Below are 22,988 nucleotides of genomic sequence, written 5' to 3'. Positions count from 1 at the left end.
TCCTTGAGAGCAAAGGATCATTTGCTATCAAAATGCAGGAAAACTATGAGGGGAGAAACCTAATGAAGCAATGACACGCTCATCAGGAACATAATCTAACTGTGAAGTAGCTCCATTAAAAATATTGGCTAACTTTCCATGAACTTAAAACTGTTATGAGTGTTAACAGCAATTACGTGCCTCATATTTTTAGATTAAGAGTGCCAGCTGAGCTGAAGACTTTTTTTTCCAGGGGACTTATCTAAGTCTGTCTGAAAAACCAAGGAAGAAGTTCCCAGAATATAGATCAGGAAGACAACAAAGCTCAGAAGAAAAAGAGCAGCCTGTGCCACAGAGCTGTGACCAGCGTCAGGCACTCGGACATGCAGAGCTGGGGCAGGGGGGTCCTGTTCTCGCAGAACCCTTCAGCAGATCTGGCTATTTTACTGCTGTTGGAAGTTACTCAAGTCTTCCAGACTCAGGAAAAACTAGAGACCTGACCCATTCGTTAATTTACCATATTTCACCTTCATCTGTTCTTGGCCATGTTTTGCATAAGCACACAATCTTCTGAGCTGAAAATGCTCCTGAAAACATTGGACTTACTCCGTGCAACTAAAAAAACAAATTATCTAAGCCAGCTTCAGAGATTCATATCCTTTCACATCTCAAACACCCACTCATTTATTATTCTATTTGGAAAAATGTTACATGATACTCTCAGATTTTCTCCCTCCAGGAGAAATCAGCATATGGCAAAACCAAGAAAAAAGCATTAAATGCATTCAAGTGAAATTCTGTTCTACTGTTTTAATTGCTCAGAGGTGAAGACATGATTTGCTGGAGGATATATTCAAACAAACTCAGGGAGTTATTACAGCTGCATTATTATTTTTTTTTAAAGGTACGCCCCCAAAAATGCAATTTCCAAAGGTATTTCTTGGTTAGCTTCTGTAGGGCAGAATTCTGTATGTATTGTTACGAGACAGTTGTTTACAGAGACACCCTGAGTTTATATCAGCACAACAGTATCAAGCAATTATTTTAGCAATAAATACAACTGACTACGTTACTGAGCACTTCTTTTAGTTTGTCATTGCATTTTCTGCAGTGCACCGATGTAACCTATAGAAATCGTCATACTGAATCTCTCACATCTGGATTCTTCCAGACATTTTGCTAACTGCTGGGGATTTTTCTGCTGTTTAGTATGTCACTACCCCTAATTATTGGACTTACCCCTAGCATCACCAGAGTTTGTTTTATTGACAGGAATCCAGACAGCTAATGGTCTCCTTTAAGCTGTGTGAAAAAAACTGACTTCTCAGAGATTTGAAGGGAAGTTTACTGCACATCTCTTAAAGGCTTTAATTAATGTCTCATATCCAGAGTGAAGACAGATGGTCACAAAGTGTTTAGAAAATTAGACAAGTAAAATTTCACTGTGGAAAAGCAGCTCTGGCATTATTAAACACACAAGATAGCAAGATATTTATGTAAGTTTATAATAAAGGTAATTATTTTTAGATGGCCCCTGACTATAGCCAACTTTATGACATCCCCCCCTCCCATTTTCCTGGATTGTATTTTCATCCATATTCAGAAGAGATGCGGGAACCTATGAATTTCTGTGCAAGTTTTAATTTTCTGCAACAATCTCAACTTTAGTGACTGTCTTCGCAGAAACCTGCCAAAGCTGACAGGTTAGAAATACTCTGACCTGAACATCAGTTCCCAGAGAACTAGTACTCCTCACAAAATCTAAACACCATATTCATCAGCAGAGTCACTTTAAAGTATCTGCAGAAGGAAAACAGACTGGAGAATGAAAGGAACACCTTAAGTATCATTCCAGAACTGCAAGTCAGTAAAAAAAAAAAAAAAAAAAAAGGGAATAGCAGGTGCATATGCAAAAACAGGCCAAGGCATAACAACCCAATGAGAGAAGCTAATCCAATGTTTTAGAAAAAAATGACAGGAAATCAAGCAACTAAACTTAAGATCCCAGTTCCAACTCAGCATATCATTTATTTCACCTCTGTACCTCTCCCCTCCCCTTCCCCGCGAGACAGACCTAATATTACTTACTATACATGATTACATCCCTTAATAAAGCTCTTTTAGATCTTCAAACTGAATGGGCTGCAAGTACAGATGATTACAATCAAGGAAGAACTAACATTTTTCCATAATTTAGCCCTGCTGGGCTTCAAGACACTGTTTTGAATTATATAGCACCTCCACTTTAAGATTACTAAGTGGACATTGTACCTACAAGTACAAATTGCTATTATGTTAATCACAATAGGATGAATTTTAAGCAAAACACTGGTTTCTCTTCTGACCATAATAATCTGCACCTTCCTGCTCTATGCCTGTCACGCCTTTTACTCAAATACCTTGAGGGAAATTAGAAACACAATTCAACTTTGCCACAGTGAAGCTACAGCATCTTTTTCAAAAATCTACAAGAAAATAAGATCTATAGATCTAGATCTAAAATAACATCTATAATCTCCATCCTACACAGGGAAAGCATATTGTTTATAGTCCTGAATTTGAATAAAAGGTTTTCATAAGCCCTCAGCAACTCACGCTTACTCCAAAATTACATAGTTCTGATTGGAAAGTTTAAGTACACAGTTTTAAAACTTTTCCTTGACTTTATTATAGTCTGTGTGTTTCTGAATTCTTCAGTATCTTTAGAGAAAGCCTTGCTATCAGGCCTGATGCGACACATCACTTAAACCGTGAATAAGAGTCACAAATCTCAAGAGTTTTCCATTCAACTGGAAACAGCATTTAAACTTTGCTTTTTCTGCAACTGAAACCCGTACCCTCGAGGGATCCCAAGGACAGCCTCTGTTCCACAACTACATTAAAGTCGTTATATCCAATTCAAATAGGTCAAGATAAATTTAGACACAGAAAATCAGCATTGTTCTGCCAAACAGCATTCTTCGAGAAAGAAAAAAGGAGAAACACTTTAATTGAAGATTTGCTCAATTTTGACCAGCTATCCGTCCATACTAAATCTTACAATAATTAATCTTAATTGGTATACATCACTTTATAGCCTCGGCTCAGTATGTGGTATAATACACAGCTGAAATACACCAGCACTAAGTGGTTTGAGAACTGACAGCTGGATTATGTTAATATAGATATAAACATTTTTATAAGCAATAAAGGGCTTTGTTAAATAGAAAATTAACTTACACAAATTTGCCTGTTATTCTTGAATCCCATGTGACTGCTATATTTACCCAGACATTTCTTGTGTCTTCTCAATTAAATGTAACCTTGAATTTCCTATTAACAAGGACTTTTCCACTCATTTCCAGTCTTCATCTCAGTACAGTGATCTTGAGTTTTCAGGCACATATTGTAATATATATTATGAAAATCAAATCAGGCTGCAGTCAGTTCAAAGTGTATAATCAGCTTATAAGATTTTGTTCAGGTTAAGGGGGCTCAAAGTAATTTGACAAGATCTGTAACTTAATAGTTTTAGTCACCAGAAGAAAATACACAGGTGCAGACTGCCTCAACGAGTGCCCCAGAATGGGTTAGACTGTATTCCCTGGCATACAAACACAGGACAAATATCATGTCTGAGCACCCAAGAGATGTTCTGTTCCAGAAAACGTAATCTTTGTTCCATGGTCTCATCAACAGAAAGCCAAACAACAGTAGGAAGTCATTAAGTGCCTAGCACATTGCTGCTCAAAAATGCAGTGTAAATACACAATTTAGTGACTGTGTGGCCTACTGAATGCCAGCTGGATGCCTAGACGTATCAGATAGCAGTAACCTGAGCATTTTGTCCAGTACAGCCTTTTACTGCTGACATCCTTCAGAAGAGCTCCATATCCTCCACCAGGACTCACAAAGCACAGCCCCCCTGCCAAAACCAACAAAAAAAGGGGCGGAGAGGGGTGTGTGTGTGTGTGTGCACATTAGGGTGTTACCTGAGACCTTTAAATACTTTGAGAAGCACTGTTAGGTGAGAAACCAGCTTCTTCTCAAGGTGTTCTCTAACTGCCACGTCTACAGCACTGCATCCAGAGAGGAGATTCTTACTTGCTCTCCCTAATCAGCAAATAGCTTGGAAAATCAGGTAGTGGTTGAAGCAGTTCCACAGCGATTTATGGAACTAACTTTCCAAACAATTTTGAGAGAAGCACTCTTGGACCTTGAATTAGACACGGTGAAAATCATTTTGATCCTTTAAACTTTTGCTATTCAATTTCACCACAAATCTAGTTCCAGAATCAGGAACAAACTGTTTCAAGACAGACTTAGTAGTAAACCTAATAATTTAAGTAACCAGTGTTACTCCAGCATCTAGTCAGTCTTTTTTTCCTTTCAGATTTCCTTTCTAAGCATCAGACTAATTGTCTTTAGCTTGCAAAATTGGACAAGATCACAGCCTGAAGGGGAAAGGCTGTGGTGATAAATATTTAATGGGCTACATCAATAAAATTTATTTTGCCAAGGAGAATGGAAGAGGAAAAAGCAGAGAAATAATTCATTAAGAGAACTTCAGCTGAGCAATGCCAGTAAAAAAAAAAAAGCCACACTAGGAAAAAAGGAATTAAACGCAAAGGTTTTAAATAGGTCAGAAGTATAAGTACTATTAACACATAGCAAATTGACAAAGCTGAATTTTTCATTTGAGATGAGTACTGTGATATGTTTATCTAAAGTGCGGTAATTCATCCACAAATGAACTACAAATTAATTGCAAATAAATATCCTGGACACATCAGTAACAACATCAACTTCTTGCGATACTTATCAACATCCCTCTTTTTAAATCTGGTTATTACCTGAAAGAGTCATTACTGAAAACACATTACAAAATGCCACAAACACACTGAGGTTTTTTTTCATTTCTCAAAAGGCAGAAGTCTTCACTATTCTATGTTGAATGCAGCTGTAAGCTATGTTTTGCAGAAGACAAAATACAACAGCAAGAACTAAGATATTTAGTGCAAAGGTTAAACTTGCTTGTTCTCCAGTGCTCCTCATTGTAAAGCTTCATATTTGCTAACCACATCACAGAATTTGTTTAAAATGTTTAATCTCTCCTTTCTTTCTGGCATTATTTGGAAGCATTTGCAGTGACACAACAGCATACAGCACCACACCACACTATGTAACACCTTTTCCATTCGCTTTCCTGTCCCATTCAACCTTAACCACAAATCTGCAGGATGTACAGGGAAGGGCATTAGAAACTGTTGGACTTGTTAACTTAACAAGGCCAGGAATCCCTTAATTCCTAGTCTGAGATCTGTTAACGGCTTGCTATATGGTTTTGTAATACTAGATTCAGAATTATTTCTTCATGGAAAGAATGGAGACACACTGGAAGAAGAGGGGCAGAGAGACAAGTGGATTAAGTGTACTAAAATACTTCACAGCTACTTTCATGTGATTGGTCAATCTAACTTATTAAAAACCTACCTTTTTAGAAGTCATGGCACCTATCTGAAACAAGATGCAGTAGTTTTGTGGATTAGGTCATGCTATTTAAACCTAAGGCTGAAGTACAGAAATTATAAAAAAAAAAAAAAAAAGGCTGAGTCATGTTGAGAACCACAACCCTACTCAGGAGCAGGGCTGTCACAGGAGAAACTGATATATTGCGTAAAGCCATCGAATGTCCAAATAAGTGATTAAGTGCTGCCCTCTAGTGAAGTATCAACCAGTTTCAGCTTCTAGTTTTCTGAAATTCAACAGATTTTCAGTCCCATCTAGATTTTAACTAGATTTGGTTGTAACAGAAAAATCCTGTATCAAGCTTCTTAGTAAAGCGTGCTTATTTTTTTTTCCTCTTCCAAAGATATTTAGGTTTAACACTTCAATAAGTTTAAATACTCTAGTCAGTTTAACACCTTCATAGCATATTCTGCTTTTCCATGATTTGTAAAATGCACCATTAGTAAAGCTGTGTTTAAAAAAAACAGTACTTCAGAGAACACTATCCTGTTTTTGAAAACAGTTATGACAAGTATTTAGCAGTAAACTCATACCTTTGACAGGTTTCTAGAATTAGCTTTCCTCATGCTCAGAGTACCTTCCTTGTAATAACACTTTCACTGACTGCTTAATATCGACCTTCACTAACGCTTACTGGAACACCTTGCTCTTGATGTTACTGCTCCAAAAGCTCCCTCCTGTGAAGTGGACAGATGTTATTAGTCACAATTTATTCTCAAAATAGAGATTTCACTAATGTTGCAGCAGACTCCTAGCCAACTTTTTCCTGTATGTATTTGAAAATACGTGGCCAATTCAGGAAAAACAATGATCAGAGGCACATCAGAAAGAACCAGCAACAGCAGCTGTAATGAGATCAGGATTTTACAACTGATTGAAAAAATCAAATGAAGTAACATTTGGGATTATTCAGGGTGCTTTACTTTCACAGAAAGATAAGAATGGAGTCTTCCTGAAGAATTAAAACCACAGTGCAACAGTTGGTCTGGTGATACGAGACATTAAGCACAAAGGATGGTGGCTGGCGTTCCTCCTAAGCTATAGCTGGCCCACTGCACCAACAGGGTTCTTCAGGTTACTTCTTTGCTACCCTGGTCAGCAAAACCATGTTTCCAGCCACAAATGTATCTGACTGGTGGCAAAGCTCAAGCCAAATGCACAAAGCAGAGCTTACAATTTATGTAAAACCAATACTTGTGTTTAACAGTGGAATACTTTATATTCTCATAATAACTGAGGACATCAGGTATTTCTTGAAGACATTAACTTGAGTAGCCACCATGAAAGTCTTTAGTCATTTGCTTACACAGAACATTGAAAAAAGTTGGAATAACATGCCTGAAAACTTATCAGGTACATTTATTAAGTAAAAACATTCAAAAGCCACAGAAGTTATATTATTTTTCAACTTCCATATAAAAAATTTGCTTGATTGTGTAGTTCCATTCTTGCAGTTCCAGGTTACAACACCTGCGGAAAGATCAGTACAGAGAGATTTGTTAGTATTTTCAGAATATTTAGCCATCCCGAAGTTTTACACAAGATAACCCGCACACAAACTGTACTTCAAGCTTATTTATGTAACCTAAATTTTTGAATATGCAGGCTTAACATGACTTCACAACAGGATCAAGCTAAGCCAGCCCACAGTTGCTTTTACCACCACTGCCCAGGAGTGTGAGTTAAATATGGTCAGATTTTCTTTAAATTGCTGTCAACAGGACTGGGCAAGTTTTGTTAAACTACCTACTACCTTTAAGAGTATTATTAGAAAAGATGAGATTAATAAAACAAGTATAAATCTTGCCCACTAAAGTAGCCCACTGTGTGTACGAAATCCAAACAAGACCATTTCAGATTACACACTAAGAACTTCTTGTTGCCACCTATGAAGTAGTGGAAACAGCAAAACAAAACCAAGATTCCTCAAGACAGTCTTATCAATAGTTCTAGTGCTACTCCTACCTGAGTTACTAGCCCATTTTCTCCTCTATCTTTTAAAAATCTGAATAATGTTTCAGCCTGAAAAAAAAAAGTTGAGACAGGTTTAAAACTTCAGTAACTTGTTGAGCAAACACCGAAAGAAATAACAACTATTCAATAGTTGAAATATGTATGTAGTAAAAGACAATCATCAGGTTAATAGATTTACCCGAAGTGCCATTACAACATGCAGTTCAGATTTAAATAAAGGACAATTACATTACAAGATTTATTCTCATTTTTACATTCTTCCTTAGTTTTTTTTTTCCCTCCCATAAGTTCTCCCTGTCAGACCTCACATTAAAATCAATTTTATCTTAAGCTAGTCAACATACATTCTGATTGCTTTTAAGTATCTCAAAGGATAGAGATTGAACAACCTCTCTGGACAACCTGTGCCAGTGCACCCCCCCCCCCCATGGATGCTCTTCATCCTACCTTCACAGCTAGAACAAACCATGGCAGATGTGGATGCTAGTATAGAAACTCATATCTTGTTTTAGTCTAATTATTTTTTTAAATCAAAAAAAAAAAGGGAAGAACATCCAGTATCTGGCTTTTTCTTTCCTAGTTATTTCAGCAAGTTATTTCAATAAAATTTGATGTAGATTTCTGATTATAAACTATATTTTGCTGCAAACAACTAGATTCATTCCCCCAGGATAGGAAGTCAGCATCACACTCCCTTCAGTAAAATTTAGATCAAGTAGACCAATTTTTTTTTATTTTTTTTTTAAATCATTTACCAGTCATCTGCCCCACCCTGAAAAGGTAAGTGTGCTACCTAGCATTTATCAGCCTAAGTTAGTACATACCTATATAATAAAGCTTTGCCTTTGTTGTTTGCTATAGAGAAAAATCCACTTCTAGGAGAAAAGTCCATAGACTGAGTAAGATAAATTTGTTTTCTTCTGAACACTGGGAAGTTTGAGAATACAGTATACGACGGAATGTGTATCTATTAAGAAATAGGTAACTCATCAGTTAGGAGCAAAAAAAAAAAAAAAATCACATTAAAGTAAAAATTTAACATTTAAGTTCAACACTCATTTCAAATGATCAGTTCTATTCCTATCCTACCCCACTCTAGGTTTTCTACTGAAGAAACAAGGTGCAGGGAACACACTAAGAAATCATTTATTGCACCTAATTTATTTTTGAGTAATTACATCTAAGGAGTAAAAAGAGGCTTTCAAATCCTCAGATTAATTGATTAGCTCATTCAGAATTCTGGTCAACAGTAGATCTATTACCACACAGTAAGACTGTAACAGTTAACAGATACTGGAAAATCAGATTTGTTGCTAAGTTGTTTTATTTAAAGCACTGTAAAAAAAAAAAAAAAAAAGGCATTTTAAAGAAAGAGAAGTAACAGGTGAAGTAAGCTACATTCAGAACATGCTTCAAAGAAAGAAATAATTTTCTTAGATATACGGTCCCTTGTACACATCCTGATCTGCTCTGTCTAGCAAATTCTGCAATATACTTATCTACTCAGCATCAGTTTTATTATATCAACAGGAATTTTTTTCCACCAAGATACCACGCAAGAAGCTGAACATACCAATTTGACAGCCTCATCAGCTTCGTTAGAGGCCACAGCCAAGATTTCCGTGGTAGGATTGAAGGTCACAGATGTAGCAGATGTAACTAGATTCATTATGGCTTTAACCGGTTTAGGATTATTTTCTTTGAGGCAGACATCAGTAGTATATAAGTTTACAACTCCAGAAACTGAACTAAAAAGAGAAATTAACAAAGACTATACTAATAAATAGCACTTCCAGTACATGTTAATTTGTTATCCATAGCCAACATTCAACTTAAAAAAGATCACTGTTCATTATTTAGCACAGTTTGTAATATTCTGTCTGAAGCTTGCATTTTGCTTTAAAGTTTGCAACAGTATTTAATGGAGGGTTGCAAGGAATGAGTGGGGTGACAGTGACACTTACCCGGAGATACTTTTTTAACTGGTCTCTTATATACAAGGAATTTAAAGCAGTGAGAGCTTACTATCAAAGATTCAGAAATCATTGAGCTCTTGTGTGTTTGTTTTTATGCAAAATATGCCTAAAAACACCCTCCGCACAGAACAAGTCTGCTTAAAAATCCTCTTCTGCAGTGGGCTGAGAAAACACATATCATAGAATCATAGAATATCCTGAGTTGGAAGGGACCCTTAAGGATCATCAAGTCCAACTCTTGACACCGCACAGGTCTACCCAAAAGTTCAGACCATGTGACTAAGTGCACAGTCCAATCTCTTCTTAAATTCAGATTGCAGTCTCATTGTAACGAATTGATACCACTAGCTGAAGTTGCACCTCAGCAAGCTTATTTCAGAAATACTTTCAAGCAATATTACAGCTCTGTTGCTGCAACTGAGTTAAGACATCTTTTGCAGTGATAACGTTCTCTTACAGTAATCAAATCAGAAGTATAAGAGTAAACTAGAAAAAAAAAGTGAAAGAAATGGGGCACCAAACTGGTATTTATATTACAGATTATGCAATTTCACTCCATTGATTTTAAAATTCACTGCTTGTCCTGGTTTCAGTTAGGACAGAGTTAGTTTTCCTCCTAGTAGCTGGTAGGGTGCCATGATTTGAATTAGGATGAGAAGAGTGCTGATAACATGCTGATGTTTTAATTGTTGCAGAGCAGCGCTTACGTCAAGCCAAGGATGTTTCAGCTTCTCGCTCTATCCTGTTAGCAGGCAGGCTGGGTGTGCAGCAAGAGCTGGGAGGGGACAGACCCAGAACAGCTGACCCAAATGGGTATTCCATACCACCTGACCTCATGCTATATATATACACATATATACACACACACACACATATATATATATAGGGGTGGCTGGCCGGGGTCGGGGGGGGGGGGGGCTGGATTGCTCAGGGTTATGCTGGGCATCGGACAGGGGGTGGTGAGCAATTGCATTGTGCATCACTTGTTTTGAACACAGTAGTAGTAGTAGTACTATTATCATCATTATTGTTATTATTTTTCTGTCTTAATAAACTGTTTTTATCTCAACTCATAGGCTTCACTTTCCCATTTCTCTCCCCCGTCCCAGAGAGGGATGGGGGAGGGTGAGCGAACGGCTGTGTGGTGTTTGGCTGCCAGCCAGGTTAAACCACAACACTGCTAGACCTATTGCAAGGCAATAGTAATACACTAGGAGTGATACCAGTATTCAGTGTGTACGGTATTTTATATATACATGGAATAAAATAAATGATTATCACAAAAAAGGCAATGGTTCATCCATTCACCTCTACTACAGCTTCATTAGAAGTGAACTTTTTCTGTATTCCTACATTCCTACTCTCCTACTAGCCCCAAACAAATTTACTGAAGAACTTCAAAATGATAAAGAAACTGAAACATCCATGTTACTCACCCACATGCCACATATTGGTTATTTTTTGAAACAGCAATACTCTTTCCTTCCAAAGAGCCTTCATCTTCGAATTTGTGTAGACACTTTCTGCTTCTTACATCCCAAATGAAAACTTCACCTTCCTCTGCAGGATGAAATAGAAGATTACAGAAACCACGTATACAGAAAGCACATTGATTTGTCTGTCTTGATAAAATAAGTTTCAGAAGACAGCTGTTAACTCATTTACAAGTATCAAACATAGGATTTTTTTTTAATGTAAGAATATACTAAAGCAGTTCATTTTTTACCTGATCACTCAGCAAAACAGTTGATTTACAGAAAACAATATAAATGGAATTACAATTAGTACTATTAGAGAGAACACTTACTTGAATAGCTATATACTTTACTGCTGTCTGAAGTGAAAGCAGATGCAGTTGATCTTCCATTTACCTTCATAGTGCTGATCAGTTCCTTTGTCTGTAGGATGAAATTAACAATGGTGACAATGAATCAGGTATTTCAACACCTTTTGTTTTGCTCCCTCAGAGGGATCTTACTACATAAAGGAACCAAACTTTATTTTTAAAAGTTATTTTTCCTAGTTAGTAAGTTGCTATCATATAGCCCTTCCCAGTTGCTACCATATGGCACTTTAAAATATAACTGAAAAAAAGTTCTGGATTCATTATGCACCACAGTAGGTAGGACAATTCATGACAAAGGTACACCAACACACACAAGCACTATTCCAAAAAAACAAGTCCTGTATCATCCACCTTCAAATTCCTATTTCCATACCAAGGCCACTCATTTTGTTAGCAGGGTTTATACAATAAAATGAAACACATCACTGACATAGGGCTTTTTTTAAAAGACAACAAAAAAATCCACAATACTGTGGATTTAACTCCATTATCAGTCCAAAATACAACTTCATTGAAAAATTCTAAACATCCACAAATCATTTTCTAATACTATAGGTAGTTAATAGCTCACTCTCAAAGGCTGTCAACAGTACGTCATACCTGTTTTAACTAAAAACCTAGATGGCAAGCAGGCTTAAAAGGAAAAGGGAACCAAGAAATGGAAGTTAAATGAATAACAGAACTAAAAACTACCTTCATTGACAGCAAGTGAAGATAACCCGAAGTTCCAGTTAGAAGCATAAATGATCCATCTGGAGAGACTTCAAAGTTTTTGACAAATTTGTCCTCCATGCCTTTAAAAAGAAAGAATTAGAACATCATGCTGGCAGAATTTATTCTATTTCCTCAACATTCACATCTACAATGAATAAGCAAGACCTGATCGTACTTCAGCTTTTTGTTTCCATAACATACTGCCCCCATAAACCATGTTATTAGTTAGATGTCACACAAACCTAGTGTTATATCCTTGATGAACTAAAGTTAAACATACTCTAAGTATCAGTACTTCCAACAATTCACTACACTTCCTTTTAAATAAATTCATATGCCATCTAAACGGCAGTTATATCTATTTAACAATACTGAAAAGACTTGAAGGTCTAACATACCTCTTACTTGATGTACAGGAATAATGCTTCCACCCATCATGTCGTACACGTAAAACATTTTATGGTGAGTACCAGTGGCTATAACTTGTTCTCCATCAGCACTGAAACAAGCTTTATAGATCGGAAAACTCTCTAAATAGATGCTCTGTATTTTTGGATTCCTTATACCATCAACCTTCAATAGAAACATCATCATATTAAGGAACATATCACATAGTTCTACAGTAAATTCTTATTGACTCACCAGTATAAGGGAAAGTAAAAACACACCAGATAGAAACAAGTCTCTCCCTTTCTTCCAAATTTACAAATATCCCATGTCTCACCCCTCACCCTATACATTAGGAACTCCCAACCTTTCTGGATTACCTCTTACCCTTCCTGTCTATCCCATGCTTTGTTCAAAATGTCATTTCTAACACACTTTTCCAAATGGAAATGTTTGCTTTGCATTCTCCTTTCCTGCAGACTTGTGGAGGTCAAATTCAACTTGTGTCTATGACCATTTCACTGATGCTGAGCCACACAGAAAGTTCTTAACAGTTACGATTTTTAGTGTTCTGAGGAGCAAGTCAGGAGTGCCCCAGGACTACCTTCTGCAGTACAGTATCTCCATCCCTGAACTAATTTCTCAGCAGTATTACACGTAAGTGGATTGCTCCTCACAATACAGGTTTTACAAACAACTTAAGAAAAAAAAAAAAAACGCCACAACCTCACCAGCCCTTGTTACTCATAAACTAAAAAGCCTGATGAAACTAATTTGCTTATACTCTGCAAATAGCTGGTATGAAATCACTGACTGAAGTCTCCCATTGAAATCTTCCAAAAAATTTCAATTCACAGACATTTGAAATTGCTTTCTAATCACAGACATTACAACCACTCTGTGCATGCCACCAAAGGAAGAATGAAAAGCAAGTCTATCATCCCAGCCTGTTTCAGGTACATTCAACAAAAGAGTATTCAGTATTAGTGGCCATCTACATCATTTCAATTGAAATTCTTCACCTGAAAGAGTGACACGGATCGATCACGTCCAGCAGTCATAACAACTTGAGCAGATGGATGGAATTGCACAGTTGACAATTTTCCTTCAGCAAGACGTTCCTGGTTAGCTGGCAAGCAGCTCTTCATCTAGAAAACAGATCAAGCAGTCTGAGAAAACAACAAAATTTATGCATTTATTTATGCTGATGAACAGTCAGCTTAACCATTCTTTGTTCTATAAGACATCTCAAACTATATGCTGACATTTAGGCAACCGATACAATCAGAACTCACACACACAGTAAGCTTGGTAAGCTGTTTCCACATGGCAGACATAATAAAAAGCTACTTGGACTATTGGTTGTAGCAGAAAGCCTACATAAAACTATCTACATTCTCACTCACCTAAAATAATTGCAAATGAGATGATATAAGAAAGAAAATAATTGTAAATGAGATGGCATAAGAAAATCTTAAGGCTCACTTTTCAAAGACCACTTCAATAACCTCAAAGGTATGGGAGACTTCCATCCTTCCCATACAGATTGAAATCCCAGTAGCAGATATTATTTAAGGATACATGAAGTAATCCCTACAGCAAACAATACACCTCAATTTGTTTCATGCTTTTATAAGGTGACCTATCAAGTTGTGTGAAGTGTAAATATTGAAACATTACGGTTACAGACACAAACAAGAAACTCATGCAGTCACTGATCTCTGCCCAAAGAGCAAAGCATGTATATATAGCTCAGACTAAGGTGCAAAACCAGGCTTGCCTTTACCTCCAAAATACCTCTTGGCAGGGATTCCGAGGTTGTTATGAAATTACCAGTTCTGCACAGCAGATCATCATCATCATCACTGCCACCTAATTAAAACAAAGCATATTGAAAAGGTTAATTCCCCAAACACTCACTGATCACAACCTATAAGTTCCATACAGAAACAATAAATCAAATAAAAGCATGCTAAAGAAAACTAATTAACCCAGCAAATTTTCACACCACAGGAATCAACCGAACATCAAGCAGTCATTTTCTAAGCAGCTGAATAGGAAAGCACAGAAAGGCATATTAGAATTGTAATGGGTTTCTTTACTATCACTTCTAGTCCGCTTGGATTTCTTCCTGTATTCTCTGTCAGCCCAGGCAGGAACTCCTCCCATAGCTCGTTGAAACCTAGCAAGATAATGGTGAGGAGTGAGAAGGATGAAAAGCTTTAATACAATTATTTCTTTCTACACATCAGATACGTTTATGTCTTGCAACACAGATGAAAATTTGCAAGATTACTTTCACTTAAAATGCTATGTGAAGTTCTCCTCAAACTTCATTCAGCTTCCTTTATTAGTGTATTTTGTTAACTTGTAAAATGTGAAGCTAAAGCAAAATTGATACCAAACATTAAGGCACTGCTCTTCAGAATGATGCACGCTTACACCAAGATAACTGAAGCCCATCTGAATTTCTACATCGTTATGCTATGGCTATTCTTTCTTATATTCTATACTAAGTTAAGGTATTTCATCACCCTAATTAAACCACAACAGATCACTACAAATAGTTTTTGGTATAATTTCGTAGAAGAATTAGTTTACCTCTACAAAAACAATTTAACGAAGAGAGACCAAATTCATATTTTATTTACTACTACTTTAAATATTATTTCTGGATATAAAAATACCAGAAGCACCATAAGAAGCACCAGCTCTAAACAATTCACATTAACATGATAACATTTCCATGGAGATCAGCCCACAATGGGACCTGGAAAACCACACACTCTTAATTTAATAAAGCCTGCCAAATAAGTATTAATGATACTTACTGTTCTTCAAGTCTTATTTTCAGCTTTTTCTTGGTAAGAATTTTCTCAGCATCGCTTTTCATCAGGTCTCTCCTGTACCTATGTGTCATATCAATCCTAGAGAACAAAAACACACAGAACACGAAGATCATTCCCGCTGAAGCCCTTTATAGCAACTCCTACCCCCGAGCCTGGACTTACTTTTCCTCAGCTTCATCATCCTCATCCACCCAGGCCGGCGCTTTAGACACAAAAGCGCTTTTCGCTTCATTCTCCACCTCCGAATCGCTGGAGTCTCTGAGAAGGCTCCCTCCATCCTCGGCAGCGCGCTGAAAACAACCGAGCGGCCCCTTTCAGCCCAGCCGCGGGGCGACCACCGCCCCTCGGGGGGTACCCGCACGCAGCAAGCTGCCGCCACCGCAGCTCCCACCCGCCCCATAGCCCTACCCGCGGCGGGCCGGCCAGGCGCTGCAGCAGCTCGCCCTCCTCAGCGGCGAGGCAGTCCCCGAAGAGCAGCTCCTCCAGCTCCCGCTCCGCGCCCGTGGCTCCGGACAGGGCCTGCAGGTGCCGGCCGCGCTGCTCCGCTTCCTCCGCCTCCAGCGCCGCCGCCTCCTCTTCTGCAAGCCGCTGGAGCTGCTTCGCCATCTTCTTCTTCTTCCTGCTGCCGCCCATTTGTGTTTTCCTCACCGAGGGCTGCAGCGGCCCCGGCCCGGCCTCCCCCCCGCGGGGCGCCCCCGGCCCCGGCCGCATCGCTCCTCACGGGGCCGCCTCGCGCACCGACCGGAACCGGAAACCCCGCTGGCTGCTCACGTGACCGCCCCGCCTCCCTCCCCCGATAGGCCCCCGCCGCGCCGCCCCCCCCCGTCCCCTCACTCGGCCCACGTGAGTTCGGCTGCGAGGCGCGGTCACGTGGCCTCCTTTCTTTGCCTCCCTTTCGCCCCGCCTGCCTCGCGTCCCACGTGACGCGGGGGCGGTCGGGCCGCACCACTGCGTGCGCGGGGGCATACTGCACCCCGGGGCGAAAAAATGAGCCGCTTTCCTTCCCAGATTAGCAGAGATACCTCATTCCTCACTATCTATCATAAAATCAAAGCAGTTTTAGGCTGGGATGCTCCTCTTTTTCCCCTCTTTCTCACTCTTTCCCCCCCCCAGATTCCAAATGGTCTCTCCCATAGGTCGGGGGGGGTACGGCGAGCGAGGCAGCCCCATCCCGCGGGGCGCCCAATGAGGGCGCGCGGGGGGCGGGGCTCAGCGCCTGCGCAGTGCGCGCCCGCTCATGTTGTTGCCGTCCCGGCGCAGGGCGCGGGGCCCCGCTCCCCCGGCGCGGCGCTGAACTCCGCGGGGCCGCCCCGGGGCCCCGGCAGGGGCTGGGCTGGGGGGCGGGCGGGGGCGCCCTGAGGGGGCCGAGCCCAGCGGAAGGGGCCGCGGCGGCCGCTGCCTGCTGCCCGCCAGGGCCTGATGGAAGACACAAAGGAGCTGGTGAGCGTCGGGGGCTGGCGGGGGGAGAGGAGCCCGCGGGGTGCGGAGCGGGGGTGGGGGGGAGAGGGGGGCTGCGAGGGGCTGTGAGAGCGGGGAGCAGCGGGTGAGGAGGGGGACGCCCCCCCCTGTATCGTGATCCGTCCTCCTGTCGTGATTCACCCCCCTTTGTCGCGATTCCCTCCTTTGCCGTGCCCCCACCCCTTGTGATTCATTCTTCTGTCGCGACCTGCTCTCTGTCGCGATCCCCCGCCAGTCGCGGCCGTGTTGTTGTTGTGGTGGCTTTGTTCCCGTGCGGCCGGGTCAGCCTCCAGCCCGGTTCCTGAGGGGCTCCCCCGGGTTCTGTCAGCTCCCGGGAGAAGCGGCCGCGTGTGGGAACGCGACTCCTTCAACAAAAGAGGAAAAAAAAAAGTTCAAAGCCCTTGTGGCAGCCGCTGGGATCCTTAACTTGCAGTCCCAGTCAGCTCTGTGAAGGCTGCAGGGCAATTCTCCGGGTTTTAGGTGTTTTGCATGTTTGAGGAGCCGCGTTTGTTTGTTTGCTCGTTACATCTGGTTGCAGCGCTGCAGTCCGGTCCTGACTTGTAGGGAGCGGAGCAAAAAGGGTACGGGAGAGACTGATCTGGAGCGTTAAATGGGAACTAAAAGCGTGTTCTTTAAAAAAGCCGACAGAGCTGATCGATGTGTGCAGTTGCTTTTGCTTGTTAGTTCTGCCGAGGGATCGGTTTGAGGAACCGTGTAACCTGCGCTATAGGGGAACGTAGCTGAGATAAAAATTCCCCTAGGCGGATGTCGCTGCTTTTGCTACAAGAACGGTTCAGGTGTTCCTGAGAGCGTGGAGACCTGTGCACATACAACAGGCTTGTACCCTGGAAATAAGAACTATCTTCATTTTTGCTCCCTAAAGAGCTGGATGACATTAGCGGTGTTAATAATGTTTACAAAAGAAGTTCCTCCTCATTAGCTTTCATTTCTCTTACTTTCTAAAATGTGATTTAATTTTGCAAGGTTCTTGATACCTTCTACATACTCCAACATACCTTCACTTCTCAGGTAAGTCGGCACGCATTAGACCCATGTGATGTTTTGCTGAATCCAGCTCTGAGCACGTAGAAGGAATTCAGGTGTAGCACACTATGGTTTTGGGTTGGTGTTGGGTTTTTGGTTTGTTTTTGTTTTTTAATTTTAACAGGATGGTTAAAACAAAGTATTTGCCTTCTAGACTTTGCCTCTTCCGGGTACTCCTGTGTATAAGAGCTTTGTAAACACATAATGGAATTTGTAACAGATTTTCATTTTTTTTTTTCAAAACTCAGATATTTCACATATTTACATCACCCCTCCCCTTCCAAATTGCCTGCTAATTTGATATATTTTTTTGTAAAAGAGTCTCCCCTCTTCTTGTGTGAAACCCCCTGGGGAAGAGGCTATGGACAAAACCATTGGCAAACAGCAGAAACTGGCTTCAGACAAAATGCTGTCATACATAGCAAATGAAGAGACAGGAAAAACATTTCTGTAATTTTCCAGCTGAGATTTTACTTATTATAAGAGTGGAAGGCACATTTCCAGATAGAGGTGAGTTGCTTATATAAAAAAAATAAGTTTGGTTGGTTCTGATTTCCAGGAATCCCAAGATGTTTAGCTTTGGAGTGTTTTGCTTGTTTATTTTTAATGAAAGCTGAAAGTGTGTTTTCTTTAAATTGGTCCTGTTTGAATTTTCCGTTTTTGTCACGCTCTGAGGCATAAGTAGATTTTCAGTTCTGTCAGGGGTGAGCTAGTATTACTGCACTAAATTGCTCTGGCCAGCTTAAGTTCAGAAGAGTTGTAACAAGTAAGTTTTGTCGTGTCGGTGCTTTAATGCTGACATCTGGAGCTAGAACTGAGCTTGTGGCATAAAACATTAATGAGTGAATTTAAAAGCCGTGCATCAAATTTAATACTGACTTCGAAGTACATTATGGGAAATGTATGATCTGTTAAGGATATGTGATTAAAGTAAACGTGACTTATCACAGACCCATGGCCTGAAGGTTATGGTGACCTCATTGTTGACCTTGGCCTCAAATACCATCTGCTCCAACTTCTGTCACGTTTCTGGGAGTCAGATCTGAGCACTGAAAGAGATGCCTATCTGTGTAGGTGCTGGCAGGCTTCTGTTAAGCTACAGCTCTCCTACTCACTCCTAAACTACTGCCTTTCTGAATTCAAGCACTAAATTGATTCAGAAGTAATGACAATCGTTTTGAGCAGGTTGAGACCTTTCTGTGATTTTTGTATCAACCTCCTTTTGCCAGGGTGTGCTTGCTTGGAGGCAAGGGGTTTGGTCACTTAATAACAGGGTAAAATTTCTATAGCAACTTCTCACCTTCAAAAACACTCTCATAAATTGTGGCAATACTTGAGTATAGTTTTCATTAGAACACTAAAGCAATTTCCAGAGTAAGTATTTGATGTCTAATTAACATTATGTGGTTTTATTTTCTGATTTAACTCTGCGTTTAAGCCCTTTGTGACCATCGTTTTGTGCTGAAAAAGTAGCTACTGTTCTCCGAAAGCGTGTGCTATAATGTGCTGACTAAAATCAACTGTGTAACTATATGCTAAAGGAGTTAAACTAGTTATTAATCATATTTGTTTATAGTTTGCCTTCCTGCTTTTAGGGAAACCGGTTTTCTTAACTATATTCTTTTATCATGCCATTTGCCTTGTGTAATGGTTAATTAAGAGTATTTCTTAAAAATACATCGTTGCCAAGTACTCACAGAGGGGAGAGGAAGAACAGGAAAATGAGAAGTTGGGTAGAATACGAAAGCAGCTTTTTAGGGCTCCTTTCTCCACCCACCCCTTCAGTAAGAACTATGCAAGAACCCCCCCCCAAGCAAATACTCGTGCAGACTTGGATTTGCCAGTCCCGCTTCGCCTAGATCTTGTATCGCTGTGTCTAAAAAACATTCCTGTTGAGGAACTGGTAATCTCACTAGGAAAATAAGCTTAGCCAGTATACCTAAATGTTTGGCCTGTATGTGCATTGCTTCTGCTCGCTGACCTACTGGGTTATCCTGTAGTGCAACAGCTACTGCTCTTTGGCTAATGACTGGTTGCACAGCTCTGAGCTTTATGGTTAGCCAGGCCTCCTGCTCAGAGCAAGCTTTGCAGATGCATTCCCTCACGTTTAGAGGTGAAGAGCACTAATCTGTTTCAATCTTGAGGGAAAGGTAATTTTCCCCCTCAATGTAATTTTTCATGCTAAATCCAGCTCCTGAGAGTAGGAAACGTTCTTTTCTTTGGATGCCTGTGTTGTGAAACATGGGGATTCATCTTGTTATGGTTGGATCAATTTCTGCTACTGTCTCTAGTAGCTGGAAAATGAATTTTAGGAGAAATATTACTAAATGTTGATTATTAAAGCCTGCAAACATACATATAATGTAAGCTTACTCCCCCCCATTGACAGTGATGACCCCCAGTTTTGTGTCTATGACAGGCCACTTCAGCACTGTAACTATTGTGCTACTTTTTTGGGTGGAGGACTGCATTCTCATGGACAGTGTGTCTCAAAATCCAGTGGGAGCACCTGGTACAGTGTAGGCTGTTCTCTTCAAGGCTTCTATTCACAGGGGTGCTGCAGGTAGCAGCTAAGTGCTCCCCTGTCAGATGGTGTGGCTAGTCAGCTGGTAAGGCACGCTGCTGCTCAGCACTTGGAAGAAGACAGCAGGAGTTGCAAGCTGCTGCTGTTACTGAAGCAGATGCTTTTTCCTCAGTTATGGTTCTGTTGGAGACATCTGTTGCCCTTTATGTAAGGATGCAATTGTTGACCTTTGAGTTCAGAGTTGTACCCTAACTATTTTCTGTTTCGGATATTAAAGCTTGGAAAAGAATAGGACCTTTCATTTCAGCAGGAAGGGCTATCAGAGATCCACACATTACTCATTTGTTTCTACAAATGCTGTCTCAACATGGGTTGAAAAGAACCTTAGAGGTGTTTAGTATCAAAATAGAAGTGTTTTGATGTACTCTAGCAAAATTCCAGCATAGGTATTTGCATATTTTCTTCCCTAGCTTCCACCTACTTCTATAAACAAAGTAGTTGGTATTTTTTCTATTGAAAAACTGTGTGCTTTCCAAGTTACACAAAATGTATTTTGAGTAATTTCCCAAGAATTACAATCCAGATAATAACTATAAATTAACATTAGGAATGTCCTATGCAAATTATCTGGCAAGCATGCTTATTTTCTTGCAAAAGCTTGGATGAAAATGTTTTAAAATAACACTGTAGTTTTTGTATAACAACTAGTAAAGTTAATGTTTAGAGTTGCTCATAACTTGAGCTGAGACAATTTGACCGAATATAAAGTAAATGGAAAGGTGGAATATGAGACTTCTTTTGACATTTTAGTTAAGCTTAACTAACTCTTGATGATTGCTCCTTAGAAACCTCTGTAATGCTGAAGAACGATTTTTTTTAGAGGTCCCAATTTCTCTAGAGAAATTGGAAATGTTTTCTTTCTCATCTCTGAATGTTTTGGCAGAGAGGGCTTGGCAGTGATGCTGAGGGTCCAAATGTATGTGATAGCAAAAATAAAAAATAAATTAAAAAGAGCCAACCGTTCTGTTGTGGTATCTGCGATTGCTATCTTGCACCATGCTTCAGCTTGCCTGCCGCAGCCTTTCTTCCTTTCCTCCTGTGCTACTGGAGCTTCAGCTTGCCTCCAGCTTTCCATTCCTGCTCCTGCTCTCACAGTGGGAGCTGTGCTGGCTCTGCGGGGCTGGGAGCAGAGCTGTGCTTCTCCTCCTCCTCCTGAGCTGCACTAGCATTTCACAGCCCTGGCAGCAAAGCACTGGGTGAACAGAACGGCCACGTGTGTCCAGAGGTCTCAGGTTTGAAAAGAAAAAGGGATGTGCTGAGACCACCCCGTGCTGCAGCTTCTGCTAAAGGGTCGAAGCCCTCCTTTGTGTGGGACAGGGCCCTGGTCCCTTAATGAAATGAGGTCAGATGATTGATGGAGGATGCATGGCTGAGGCTGGATATCCTGTCCATGGGTTCTGGTACACCACCAAAATCTGCCCCAAAAATGAGGAGGCAACACAGCGTTACTGCTGTGAATGGTCAGGCTGGTGTTGTGTCTTATTTCCTGCTGCAGGCAATGGTCAAGGAAAGCCAAGCTGGGGCACGACAGAGTTTGAGATTCTGGGGAAGGGAATGAGTCTTCATGTTCTGATCTGTAAATTACTGCCACTTTTTGCAGAACACTGTATCCATGGCAACGTGTTCAACTTCTGTCTTAATCTACGCACACGTGCACACAAACGAATAACTGATCTTGCATCTTGCTGGTAATAGTATCAGTGATAGTGTTCAGGTAAGGCTTGCTACCAGCGCAGCTTAGGACAAGGGTTTGTTCTGCCCTCTCCCTGCGTTTCCTCTGATTGCAGCTGTTGTCCTAGCTGCTTCAAGCAGCTCTCAGCTTCTTCAAGGAGATGTGGAGTTATGCCCTGTCCTAAGTTTTGGTTGGTTTGAATATAACTTTGAGTGGTTGGCTGTGGGGTGTGTGTACTGTTAACATTACATTGAATTTGTTTAAGTTTCAGAGCTGCTTTAAGTGATTTGTGTATCTTATTGTATAATCTTTTATGCTCACAGGATGTGGGTTTTGGTTTTTTGTTAGTGGGATACTAGGATTGAGTCGGTGTGGGAATCAGTTTTCCCTTTTAAATATGAAGAAATCCTTCTATAATAGGACTTAGATCGAAAAGGAGAAGAGAGAATACTATAATAAAAGGATAGCAGGGCAGAAAAAGGCTTGGATAAAATCCAACAATAAAGATGTTCAGGCATATACTCTCTAGGAAAGGGATTTGGGGAATTACTGTGATGAAATCTTAAAGCTATGAATCCAAATGCAATTTAAGAAGGGAAAGTCGAGTCACATTTCTTTTTGTCTACAGTGATTTTTAAATAAAACTAGCTCTTGGATGGGAGTGGGAAGGAAGTAGAAGCAAAGACTTTCTTATTTATTTTTGTTTTCTTGCTGTACTTCATTCCCCTAACCTGTGCTTCCATTGTAGATTTTTTCTTTTATTTATTAATGCCTCTCAATCTTAGTAGATATTGTTAAGAGTAATGGAAATACTTTGAAATTTGTTTTTTTATATCTTGATGAGGGCAGCTCACTTACGTAGCAGTAACCTTGTTTCAGTAGAGCTGTTTAAAATAGTGATCGAGTGAAAGATGTGACTATTACAATGCATGTAGTGGATGTGCATCAGAAAAAGATCAGTTAATCTGTTGTTTATGCTTTAATGTTTTCGGAAATT

At 40.3% G+C, this 22,988-nt stretch overlaps 2 protein-coding genes across 12 annotated transcripts in view; one reads left to right on the top strand and one right to left on the bottom strand.

Moving 5' to 3' along the window:
* Positions 1 to 6,826: 6,826 nt before the first annotated feature.
* Positions 6,827 to 16,015, bottom strand: UTP18 (UTP18 small subunit processome component). The gene is made up of 14 exons (XM_005016046.5): positions 15,642 to 16,015; positions 15,396 to 15,523; positions 15,216 to 15,311; positions 14,487 to 14,566; positions 14,171 to 14,256; positions 13,407 to 13,532; positions 12,396 to 12,570; positions 11,977 to 12,077; positions 11,245 to 11,335; positions 10,874 to 10,997; positions 9,035 to 9,209; positions 8,286 to 8,428; positions 7,453 to 7,509; positions 6,827 to 6,957 (listed from the first exon to the last, which is right to left on the bottom strand). The coding sequence occupies exons 1-13, from the start codon at positions 15,942 to 15,944 to the stop codon at positions 7,485 to 7,487; spliced, it is 1,653 nt and encodes a 550-aa protein (XP_005016103.3). The 5' UTR covers positions 15,945 to 16,015; the 3' UTR covers positions 6,827 to 6,957; positions 7,453 to 7,484.
* A 427-nt stretch (positions 16,016 to 16,442) lies between these two features.
* Positions 16,443 to 22,988, top strand: part of MBTD1 (mbt domain containing 1) — a 35,289-nt gene continuing 28,743 nt past the window's right edge. For 5 of the 11 annotated variants that reach the window (XR_003501258.3, XR_011804127.1, XM_027471699.3 and 2 more), the window contains exon 1: positions 16,443 to 16,673. Coding sequence is in view for 7 of the 11 variants with exons in the window: in XM_027471699.3 (XP_027327500.1) it covers positions 16,653 to 16,673 (21 nt within the window). In the remaining 4 variants the exon portion in view is untranslated. Of the gene's footprint in view, positions 16,674 to 18,054; positions 18,246 to 21,919; positions 22,034 to 22,988 lie in introns of all 11 variants that reach the window. The other 6 variants (XM_027471701.3, XM_027471707.3, XM_027471706.3 and 3 more) reach the window with 4 other exon arrangements.

This window comes from Anas platyrhynchos, chromosome 19, assembly GCF_047663525.1.
Source record: "Anas platyrhynchos isolate ZD024472 breed Pekin duck chromosome 19, IASCAAS_PekinDuck_T2T, whole genome shotgun sequence".
Lineage (NCBI taxonomy): Eukaryota > Metazoa > Chordata > Aves > Anseriformes > Anatidae > Anas > Anas platyrhynchos.
This window is presented reverse-complemented; position numbering and strand designations above follow the sequence as displayed.

Coding starts and splice junctions, on each gene's coding strand:
- UTP18 (XM_005016046.5), bottom strand. CDS start 15,944: ATGCGGCCGGGGCCGGGGGCGCCCCGCGGGGGGGAGGCCGGGCCGGGG. Junction 14,257..14,486: donor CAAGCGGACTAGAAGTGATA/GTAAAGAAACCC, acceptor TGTTTTAATTAG/GTGGCAGTGATGATGATGAT. Junction 12,571..13,406: donor GATCCGTGTCACTCTTTCAG/GTGAAGAATTTC, acceptor TTTCTATTGAAG/GTTGATGGTATAAGGAATCC.